Source organism: Stegostoma tigrinum, chromosome 6 (genome assembly GCF_030684315.1).
Source record: "Stegostoma tigrinum isolate sSteTig4 chromosome 6, sSteTig4.hap1, whole genome shotgun sequence".
NCBI lineage: Eukaryota > Metazoa > Chordata > Chondrichthyes > Orectolobiformes > Stegostomatidae > Stegostoma > Stegostoma tigrinum.
Window position 1 is genome coordinate 6,676,124 of NC_081359.1, and position 12,232 is coordinate 6,688,355.

General features: G+C 40.8%; 1 protein-coding gene across 1 annotated transcript in view; it reads left to right on the forward strand.

Annotated features, from left to right (window-relative positions):
- Positions 1–917: 917 nt before the first annotated feature.
- Positions 918–12,232, forward strand: part of cnmd (chondromodulin) — a 64,759-nt gene continuing 53,444 nt past the window's right edge. Inside the window, exons 1-2 of the mRNA XM_048532150.2 lie at positions 918–1,053; positions 1,654–1,800. Of these exons, the coding sequence (XP_048388107.2) occupies positions 919–1,053; positions 1,654–1,800 (282 nt within the window). The 5' untranslated portion in view covers position 918. The remainder of the gene's footprint in view (positions 1,054–1,653; positions 1,801–12,232) is intronic.

Sequence of the window (12,232 nt, forward strand, 5' to 3'; positions counted from 1 at the left end):
TTATAGAGGTTTACAAAATCATGAGGAGCATGGATAGGATAAATAGACAAGGCATTTCCCTGGGGTAGGGCAGTCAAAAACTAGAGGCCATAGTTTTAAAGTGAGAGGGGAAAGATTTAAAAGGGAACCAAGGAGCAACTTTTTCATGCTGAGTGTGGTACATGTATGGACCTATGATACTCCTGCTGGAGAAATGGATTTGTATCAGTTTTGGATGAAAGCAAGACCAGAATTAGTTGTGTAACCTCTTCTGCTTATATCCAATGGCCGGCTGGCACAAGTGGCTGATTTTTACATGAAGAAATGGACCCCAGTAATGGAACCACTGCAGCATCTCCTGAGTTAAGCTAATTGAAGAAAATTTAACGAGGAGGTCCTGGTATTGCACTGGGGTGAACAAGGTCAGAAGTCACCCAACACAGGTTATTTGAAATCACCAGCTTTCACCTGATGAGGGAGTAGGGCTTCAAAAGCTTGTGATTTCAAATGAACCTGTTGGACTATAACCTAGTGTTGGGTGATTTCTGACTTAAAGAAATTTTGCGAGAGCAGTTGGAAATAGACGTGTTCTCACAAATGAATGTAGAGTTGAACTAAATTGTAAACTCCTGTGAAAGAACAACTGGAACGGATGGTCAGCCACTTCATTGATTGTAACTGCCAGTTCACTTTTCTTTTGCACTAACAGAATGGAAGTATCCCAATAGTTCAAGAAAGGACTTTTTAAAATAGAGGTAAACAGTATGTTCTAACTGAAGTGTATTAATCCTTCCGCTTGCAGGCATTTATAACCAAACTATAACATCGAGTTCGTCTTCAAATTCTTAAATAACTGAATTGTTCCCGAAGGAAATGACGTGAGGTATGTGGGAGCACTGGGGGACAGGCTGAGATGATTAGATATTCATAGCACGTTGCATGCTGGATGTTAGGCGACTGAAGTTTTACATAGAGAGAGAGGGTCAGTGCGGTGCTGACACTATGGCAGAAACTTCAGAAAAAGTGCCCATCGCTCGGGCAGGGCCGGCTGACCTGGAGCAATGCCTCCCGCCTGTAAGTCCTTAAATCTCAATTCACTGGCTCTGTTGGAATAGTATTTTTAGCTAACCTGTGTGCACACGTTGTCCAAGCTTTCTGAATACCGTTTAGAAATGTGTAAACCACATCATGAGAAAACCGATTAGCAGTTGTAAAGCATGGTTTTGGTCGTGTTTTAATACTACAAGAAGAAAAGTGTTCATTTTCAAAAGGCCAGGGATTTTAAAATTGGGTGGCCGAGCAGAAACTCTGGCATCAGTACAAGTGGTAATCAAATAATCACCAGCTTATTAGTTTTTTAAAATTAAAAAACGATTTTCTCGTCAATGTGTGAAACAAGTGGGACTTCAACCCGGCTCAGGACCGTTTTATCCGGCAGACTTTATTCAGTTGCAGGGGTTTGGGTCCAATAAAATTGTCTGGGGAAACTTTTTTAAAAAAATACTAAATGAACTTTTTTCTGAATGATCAGTTACACAATGCAGTCTGCTTTCCAAAGTTCCCGGTCTCAGGAAGGGGCTGCGGCGTTTCTTTCCAGTTATCTTTGCATATGTAACTGTTTGGAGGTGCTCGCTGTAAAATGTTGCTGTGTGTGTGTGTGTGTGTGTGTTGTAGGCGTACGCGGTGGCCGTGAACTCTCCTGGGGGCAGCGGGAGCGGGCGCCTGCTAAAGATCGGCGCCGTGGTCCTCATCACCGGAGCTGCTTTGCTGGTCCTTGGAGCGATTGGAGCTTTCTACTTCTGGAAGGTCAATGACAAAAACGTAAGCAACTCATTCTCTCTCTCTCTTCCCCCCCCCCCCCCCCCCTCCCGCGAATGAATTATCAAATTGTCTATCCAAATGGAAGACGTGAAGCGGTCAGAGTCTCTCGCTTTGGTTTTGAGGCAGCAAGCTGCCTGTCTAGAAGAATGTGTGGTCTCTTGGCTGCATAGGGCCGGCTGGTGTGTGTCACCTTGTTGTTTTCCATTCCCAGAATCGCCTGCTAGCATACCCTCACTTGCTCCAGCTAACTGTGCAGTATCCTGACCAAGTCCCTAAGACCAGCCGTTTCATTGATTTTCTTTTTACAAGTTATAAATTTTTGGGTGGATCAAAGCTGCTGCAATGACCTGAGATGTGGTCCTTTTTTACTTTTATTTTTGCAGTCACGCGCGCCGAAGTACAATGAAAAGCTCTGGTTTGCAGGCAGATCATTGCAAACAAGGGCATGCAGACCATAGCGAGATATACAAGGGTTGCAGCTGCTCGGGAGATACACAAAGCAAGATCAGCATTGTTTGAAGTTATAGAAGTCCATTAGACAGTTTGTAACAGCAGGGAAGAAGCTGTTCTTGCACCTCGTGTGTGTGTTATAAATATATGTAAGAATGACAGTCCAGGTTTTGTTCAGAGCCTTGGGGTTAGAAGAGGGCGAGAGGTTTTAGAAAATGCTGGTGACAAAGGTATTCAGGATTTCAGGAAAGTATCCACCGCTACTTGTCCCGTAACATTTTGTAGCATTTCCCACCTCCACAACGCAGTCACATATGGGAATTTCTGTGATTAAAGTAATACTAGGCTACGAAGACTCTTGATGTTTATAGCTGCTTATTCAAGGTAAATGTGGATTTGCACGAACTAGTAAAGTAAACTGTTTTGAGCCAAGGCTCCTGCAGAAGAATTTAGGAATCCAGGCGAAGACAAGGCTGTCTTTTATAGTGTGACATTCCATCGATATAAGAGTTTGCTCTGTTGGCCCTCCATGCAGAATGTGAATGCTCAAGATTTTCCACTGGGCCAGAAATGAATACTCCTATTTTCTTGAGGACAGACACTTTCTGCTCTTGACAAAGGCATAATAGTCAAGGAAGCTACCAGCCTCCGGCAATGTCACTAGTGATTCAAAACCCCGAGCTAATGTTCTGGCCTAATGTCAATTGTAATTTCAAATGAATCTTGTTCACTGTTGTTCTTTAGCCAGGAAAACCTGCCAGCCTTACCACCTCTGATTCCTGGGGTTGGCAGGACTAGCATGTGAAGGGGGTCAGGGATAATATTCCCTGCAGTTTACAGCAAAAATAAATGACAGAGGTTCCTATTAACCTGCAAAATTCTAACAGGGCTAGACAGGGTAAATACTGGAAGGTATTCCCAGTGACCAGGGAGACCAGAACCAGGGATCACAGTCTGACGATAAGGGATAAGCCATTTCAGGTTTGAGACACAGAAAACTTTCTTATACCGAAACAGGTGAACCTGTCAAATTCTCCACCAGAGAAAGCATTTGTGGCCTAAGCATTCAATGCTTTCAACAAACTGTGTTGGATCATGATCATATTGAATGGTGGAGCAGGCTCAAGGGCTGAATAGTCTACTCATACTCCAATTGTCTAAGTTTCTGTGGTTTAGCTTAGTTCAGTGATGGTTGACACCAATTCAGCAATGTAGTTGACTCTTCACTGTCGTCTGGGCAGTAAATGCTAACCACAATCTCATCCTGTATGTGAATTTTTATCACATGAGCTGGTTTATAGATAGCACTGTCTGAAACCACAAGGAAATGGATGTGAAGGGTTACTGGTTCTTGTCCAAAGCAGGAGGATGATTTTCAGCCTCTTCCAGGGATGTCTAACCTGAAGAAGTTACCCCCCTCCCTCCAGACAAACCTCAGGGGATCTCTCCTCTATCCATCTTCGATCCGTCTCCCCCTCTCTCCATACTTATTTCAGTTCCCTCTCCCCATCCCTCTTTTCTGATGAAGGGTCCAGGCCTGAAATGTCAGCGTTTGTGCTGCTAAGATGCTGCTTGGCCTGCTGTGTTCATCCAGCCCCACACTTTGTTATCTCGGATGATTTTCAGCCGTTGCCGAGGAGGCAATGTCATCAGTGGCAGTAAATCTAAACACTCTTCCTTTTTTTTAGCCCACGCAAAGCTCATGCACCCACCAAAAATAGATGATAACCTTTATAGCATGGTTAAATCAGGGTCCTATCCACAGCAATAGAATGAAGAAGGCAGTTGGGTGGCTTGAGGGAAATAAATGTAAAGGGTTTCAGGATTGAGCAGGGGAGTGGCTCTGGTTTGGTTGATCCACAGAAAACTGGAATTGATACATAAGCCAAGTTTGTTTTTGCTCTTTAACTGTGAGAATGGGCATCTTCAGTGGCATTGCTGGGCAGCCTCATCAATGAGTGAGCTCATCAAATCGAGTTCTAGTCAGCTTGAGAGCTAACTGCTGAGCTTCTGTGTATTGCAGAGTCTTGATGCTGAAGTCCTGCCTCCCCAGAAGCTGCTGGCCAGTTAGCAGCCAATTTCCTGGTGACAGAAATTGTCACTGAAGGCCTGGTCTGCAGGAAATCTAGCAGCAAGAAGCTAAGTCATCTTTTTCTTCCTTTCTTCTTTCACAACCTCCAGGGTGAGAGTTGTGTGGAGGAGGTGGTTCAGCGGTAAGGGCTGAGAGGTATGATCCGTGGTCATCACTCCCATCCCTTCCAGCCAGCCACTTAACTGATGAGCCAACAAAGCAGGCAGGTTGCCTGGTACTCGAATTGGTATTCCAACCGTTTGAGTCCTTTCCTATTAAGGTAGGTAATTAGGCCAGTGAGATGAGTCACTCAAGTAGCCCTCAACTGATCACCTAAAGGGCATGAATAGCTAGAGATTTAAGAAAATTGCCCATGGCTCTTCTTGCCTAGCACCTTATTGCTGAGGTGGCAAGAGGAGGATGGCTCACTCTCCAGGATCGACTCGCCCAGTTATTTCAAAACCAAAAGAACTGCGGGATACTGTAATCAGAAACAGAAATTTCTGGAAAAGCCCAGCAATTCTGGCAGCATCTGTGGAGATAAACATTTTGGGTCAGAGATCCTTCCTCCTCTTTCCCCCCCCCCCAAAAAAAAAACCTATCTTCTGCCTGAAAAACCAACATTTTCCTCGATGCCATCTGTCCTGAGGATGGTTCACTGGACCCAAAACGTTATCTAATTTCCTTCCACAGATGCTGCCAGTCCTGCTGAGCTTTTTCCAGCAATTTCTGTTTGCGTTTTCTCACCTCACCAACTTACTCATTTCCAGGAAGGAGAAAAAGTATGCTGAGTTAATAACTCTAACATTCTGACATTGTCATGAGTACTATGTGAGCTGAAGTCAATGGTTCTCCTAGTTTGTACCAAGGGTTGAGTAGCTTATCTAGTGGTACTTTGATGGGAGCTTTGGGGACCAAGTTGCAGCCTATCACTGAAAACCATCAAGAGGTAGGAGGCAGGCATAGTGTATATCTTATCCGCTGCCCACTTGGTGTGCCTCCAAATTAAAAACCACCCCAGACCTTTATCCTTGCTATTGTTTTAGCCTGCTTTTACTTCTGGATTGATTGAACTAATAATTATTTATTCTAATTCTCTCCTCTCTAACCTCGACAAGCATAATGCTGCAATACTTTTGAAAGGATTTCACCCTCATACAAGGCTAGGAATGCCAAGAACTCTAATGGGCAGGATGGGGCAGGGCTGTAAAATTGGGCACCCTGATATGGCACTCCTCCTATTGTTTAACTTTCTCTTCCATTCTCATTGTAATTTTATCAGCGATGTGGAAGGGGTACTGCGTTCAAGTCTCACCAGCCCTGGATGGACTGTATAATGAAAAATAATTCTAACTCGCAATGGGAAGAACAATCAGTTTTATGACTCACGTCAATCTCCAACTGACCCTGGCCTTGGTAATTCAAGCTTCCAATTGTGACACATACCAACTTAAACTTTTAAAGACTTAAGCTGCAGCTGTCTCCTTATCTGGGTGGGTCTGCTGGAACCAGAGAATTGTCCACTGTGTGATTAGCTTAGAGCTCGTAGAGGTAGACTCATCTTCCAAACCCCTCCCCAGAAGGGAGCAGAAATCCCACTTGTGAAATCAACTGGCCAGCAGTAGGGGCAAACCACCAAGCTTGCTCTTGACATACCAGAGTCAATCATTTGGCATCTAGAACCTGTTGCACCATTCAATAAGATCACAGCTGATGTGATCGTAACATCAACTCCAGTACTCAACCTACTCCACCCACTCCCAACACAACACCCTTTAACTCCCTTGTTAGTTAAGAATCTAACTGTACATACGTTAAAAATATAATTCATAGACCATGTCACCACCTCTCCTTGGCTGATCAGTTCCAAACCTTTTTGAGTGATTTCTACACACGCCTGTCATAAAAGGGAAATCCTATTTAATGTCTTTCACCAATCACCTGAGAATTTCACATTTTTTAATTAGATTCTTTTCTCAATTTTTTAAGCAGCATTGGGTACAGGCATGGCATGTCCACCCCGTCCTTGCAAGCTGATCCCGTCATCCCAGCAAAAGGTCTAGTGAATTTTCTCTATATTGCTTAAATGCAATTATATCCTTTCCTTCAATAAGGAGACTAAAATTCTACACAATACTTTACATATGGTTTCACTAATGCCTGTATAACCGTCACAAAAATTCTACTTTTTATATTGCATTTGCCTTCTAATAAAGATCAATTTTCCAGTTGCCTTCCTAAATACATGTTGTAACCACATACTAACCTTTCATCCACAAGGACATCCAGATCCATCCATACCTCAGTATTCTAACAACAGCTATCAATTTAAATAATATCTCAGATTCTCCAGCATTGGCAGTTCCTACTATCTCTGTAATAATTTAAATAATATGCTGCTTGTCTACTTTTCCTGACAAAGTGGATAAAATAAATATTTTTCTTACTTGTACTCCACCTGCCAATTATTTGCCAACTTAGACCCTACTTAGATTCCTTTGCAGACTCCTTACACTGCCTTTGCGACATACTTTCCTGCCAATCTTTACGTTGTTAGAAAATTTTGCAGCCATAAATTTGTTCCTTCAGTCAATTGATTTTTTTTTTGACCTCAGCATGAATCCCTCTAGCGTTCCCCTCATTACATCTTGCTAACCTGAAAATGTCTACTGTTTCCTATAAGTTAGCCAATCCTTCATCCTCCTGATAGAATCATTTTTCTTAATATATTGTTAGCACCTACTGAGAATTCATATTTTGCGTAGCAATCTTTCAGGCAACTTAGTGAGTACTTAGTGGAAATCAAAGTATTCCATGTCCACAGGTTCCTCTTCTCCAAATTTCTTGTTAATTCCACATAGAATTCTAACAAAATAGTCAAACATGATTCCCTTGCACAAAACCATGTTAACTTTGCTTAAGTGTGTGAAGATTTTCTTAATGCCTCACAATATCCTCCTCAATAGATTCGAGCATCTTGCTTACAACAAATGTCAAACTATCCGGTCTGTAGTCTCCTGCTTTCTCTCTCCCTCCTTTTCATGACTAGACGAGTTGCATTTATTATTTTCCAATCTGATGGAACCTTTCCAGAATCTAAGAATTCTAGAAAATTTAAAACTAGTGAAGCTGCTATGTTAGCAGCCATTTCTTTTAGCAGCCTGGCAATTTATCATTTTCTGTTCCTCTCTCAATTTTCTTTCTTTCTTTCTACATAATTATTTCTGTTTTTTGTATCCTCTACAGATAAAAGGCTTGTGTTCACTTTATCCCCTATTTCCCTAATTTTTCCATCAGTAATTCATCATATTCTGCAGAGAGCCAATGTTTGCTTCTAGTTTTCTTTTCCAGCTAGCTTTTCCTCCTGCTCAAATGTCTCCTTTCATTTGATATGATCGCCCTTTGCTGATTGATTTTTTTTTTAAATATCCTGTCCAATCTCATAACCTGCCTATATCTTCATGAAATTGTTTTATTCTTTCAATGGCGGTTGGAAAATTTAAATTCCTTCCCAAAAATCGAGAATTGAAAGGTGGAATTGTTAAAAATGACCATGATACTGTTGGAAAATTGTAAAAATACAACTGTTTCATTAATATCCTTTAGAAAGAAAAAAACCCACCATTTTAATGCAGTTTATATATGGCTGAAGACCCATCCTAACATAACTGTTTATTTGTGCTCTGACTTTTAAAGGGGGGCCAATTGACATCTAGTGGCAAATAAGAATGGCAATAATTGCAGGCCTTAAAGCAAGTATCGATTCCTAAGACCCATTAACTTTAAATTATTCCTCATACAGAAAGTAGTAAGGGATGTTGGAGCATTAAAATTTATAGGAGCAGTTTCTTTTAGTTTGTGGATCCAACAATTCAGCCTCCTTTGCAGAGATTTATCTCTTGCCCCTTCTGTTTACACAAACACTTGTGACTCCTTCGTAGTCATACAGCATGGAAAAAGACCCTTTGGCCCAACCAGTCGACTCCGCACAATTCCAAACTAAACTAGTTCCCACTTGCCTGCCTCTGGCCCATATCCATCTAAATCTTTCCCATCCATGAACTTATCCAAAATGTCTTTAAACATTGTAATTGTGCCTACATCCACCTCTTCCTTAGGAAGCTCATTCTGCATGTGAGCCACTCTCCATGTTTAGAAATAAAATGCCCCCATGTCTTTTTAAGTCTCTGTCCTGTCACTTTTGAAAATGTGCCTTCTAGTCTTGAAATCTCCGTACTATGGAAAAGACACATACCATTAACCCTATCTGTACCTCTCATGATTTTATAAACTTCTATAATGTCACCCCCTCCACCTTCTATGCTCCAGAGGAAAAAGTCCCAGCCTATCCAGCCTTTCCTTTATAATTCAAACCTTCCTACATCCTGATAAATCTCTTCTGAACACTGTCCAGCTTAAAAAATCCTTCCTGTAACAGGGTGACCGAAGAAACTGCACACACTGCTCAGAAGAGGCCTCATCATTGTCCTGTACTACCTCAAAATAAGGTCTCAACCTCTATACTCAAAGTTCTGAACAAAGCAGGCAAGCGTACTAAACACCTTTTTAACCACCCTGTCTCTGTGATGCTAACTTCAAAGAATTATGTACGTGCATACCTAGATTAGTTTGTTCCACAACACTACCCAATGCCCTACCATTAACTGTGTAAGCCCTACCCCTGCTTATTGTACCAAAGTGCAATACCTCCCATTTATTAAAATTTAGCTCCATCTGCCATTTTTCAGCCCAGTGACCCATTTAATCAAGATCCCTTTGTAACCTTAATCCTAGACAGAGGAGATGATTTTCCATGACACCAATTTTGGTGTCATCCTCAAACTTGCTGATCGTGCCTTCTATATTCTCATCCAAACCATTTATATAGATAACAAACAAAAGAGGACCCTGACCTCAGCCCTATAGAGCACCACTGGTCACAGACCTCCAATCCAAAAAGCAGCCCTCCACCATTACTCTGTCTCTTGCCGTTAAGCCAATTATATAACAACTGGCAAGCTCACCATGAACCCCTTGGGACCTGATTTCAGTACTTAGTCTATCATGCAGAACCTTATCAAAGGTTTTACTGAAGTCCAAGTAAACAACATCTATTGCTTTGCCCTCATCAACCTTTTTTGGTAACTTCCTGAATTAAAAAAAACTTAATCAAGTTTGAGAGACACAGTTTTCCTTGCTCAAAGCCATGAAGACTATCCCTAATCAGTTTTTACCTCTCTATATGTCCATATGTCTTATATTTCAAAATCACCTCCAGGAATTTACCCACAACCGAAGCCAGAGACACAGCTCTATAGTTCCTCAGTTTTCTTATAAACCTTCTTAAACAAAGGTTCAACATTAGCCACCCTCCAGCCATCAGGCACCTCACCCATAGTTACAGAGGATGTAAATATTTCTGCAAGGGGCCTTGCAATTTTCTCCCTTACTTCCCACAACGTTCTGGGATACGTTAGGTCAGGTCCCAGAGATTTAATTACCTTTACATTCTCCAGAACCACTTGTTCTGTCCTGTGAACTGTTTTTAAAACATCAAAAATTATTTCCCTGCATTCTCTAGCCTCAATTTCTTTCTCCACAGTAAAAACTGTAACAAAATATTCATTTTAGTACCACTCCCATCTTCTGGAGTTGAACACCTTATAGTATATGCTTCAATGGATTACTTTAGTAGCTTAACACCAATTCTTATAATTTTGAAATTCACTTCCTACATCAATCACATTTCTTGGACACTTTCTTAAAACCTTTAAAATTTCGAAGAACTGCGGATGCTGGAGATCTGAAACAAAAACAGAAATTGCTGCTGAACCACAGCATGTCTGGGAACATTTGTGGAAAGAGAAACAGAATTAACATCAGAAGTCCAGTGGCTCTGCTTCAGGACATTCTGAAACAGGTCACTGGATCTGAAATTTTCACTTTGCTTTCCCTCCACAGGTGCTGTTTGACATAGTTTCTCCAGCAATTTCTGTCTTTATTTTGTTTTAAAATGTACCTCTTTGACCCTGTTTTGGTCATGTCCTAATATGTGATTCAGTGTCAAATCTTGTTTGTGCTCTTAACTCAGAGTAGTAAGGGTATGGAACGCTTTGCCTGCAACGGTAGTAGATTCGCCAACTTTAGGTACATTTAAGTCGTCATTGGACAAGCATATGGACGTACGTGGAATAGTGTAGGTTAGATGGGCTTCAGATTGGTATGACAGGTCGGCATAACATCGAGGGCCTGTACCGTGCTGTAATGTTCTATGTTCTATTAAGAAGCACAGTGGATGTTTTCTCATAACTAAACATGTTGACATGTAATGTTGTTAACCTGAACTGGAGTTTTATTTTGGTAACAATGCTGTCAGCAAGAGTACTAATGAACAAAAGTTTTGAATTATTTCTAAATCTATAATTTTTGACTGTGATAATGTGATCTAGGTTACTGATGTGCTTAAATTACATTTGCATTGTAATATCTAATGCAAATAGTTCAGTTCACATTGAAACCTTGGAAATTCTTTTTATAACTGTTACTTTGTTAAGCTTTTAGCTTCAAATTTGACATTTTGAATAATTATAATAAAATTTAAGTAAAAGTTTAAACACAAGCATAAGAGGATTGTTACTGTAGTGTTTGGAATCAGGTGGATCTCATTGACTGCGATTCTGGATTGATGTTATTAACCTGGGCCAACTGAGGAGCCCTGGGTGATTAGACACGAACAGGAGATTCAGAATCTCCTTTATATCAGGGACCGACTCTGAGGTGGCTGGCCACAGCCTGTGTACTGTGCGTAAATAAAGGGTGACTTGGTGATAGGATATTGGTCTCTTTGCAGTCCTTTCAGTTATGAATATATATCTCATTGAAGTATGGCTAAACTATGACTATTTTAATGAATATATATAATTTTGTTTAATATGGTCCAAAATAATTTAATCTCCCTGTAAACTAAATTTAAAAATCCACTATTTCCATAATAGTTCTGCTGTCCTTTGCAGTTGTTTATCACTGAAATTGATGAGTTGTTTTGACTGTTTGTTTTTTTTACTAGGATTTGTTATTAGAGGTTGACCTCAGAAGTTTGGGGGCGAGAAAAACATTAATTTCATAAAATGAGAAAACAAAGCAGATAGTTGGAGGGAATTTATTACAACGTCAACATAATTGACCATGCAGTATAAATATGTTCTCCGAAGGAACCAACTGAGATTAACCACATATGACCCTCTCATTATCAGCAAACAAGCTTAAACTTGAGGAAGAGGGAAATTGAGAAGTACAACTGCCAAAGGGAGAAAGAAGGGTCTCCTCGAGATGGTTACAAAAAAAATTGCAAGGAAGGTGAATCGAGAAAACAAGTGTTCAGGGTGGGCAATGATGATGGGTGTCGTAGCTGAAGTTATGCAGAAGAATTTTGAATTGTATATTTCTACACAGTAACAGCAAGGGGTGAAAACCACAAAAGATTCACTGCTTCAAACTCATACTGAGCATGAAGTATTAAATATTCCAAATGGCTGCTTTCTCTAAATACTCACAAAGCAAATCATGAGCAACATGTCTTCTCCTAACCAATATATCCCAAGTAAAATCAGACTGAATAACAAATAAAATAGGAATCCAGTTCATTGGATTTAAAGCAAATTTACGGGGCTGAATCTAACTACTTTTGTCTCGTGGAGGGTTTGTCCCTACGCACCTAGGGAGGTCTCTTGCCATATGGTAGCAAACCTGCCTCATTAGTTATTTATCAAGGCCTCCATGATGTGTCTCAACCGATTTTCCACTCTATCTTGCCACCTTTTGACAACTTCCCAATCAATATTTATCCTGGAATTGACTGGCATCTCTTGAGCCCACACCACCTTTTTTGTTAAAGATTTCCCAGGCACCTGG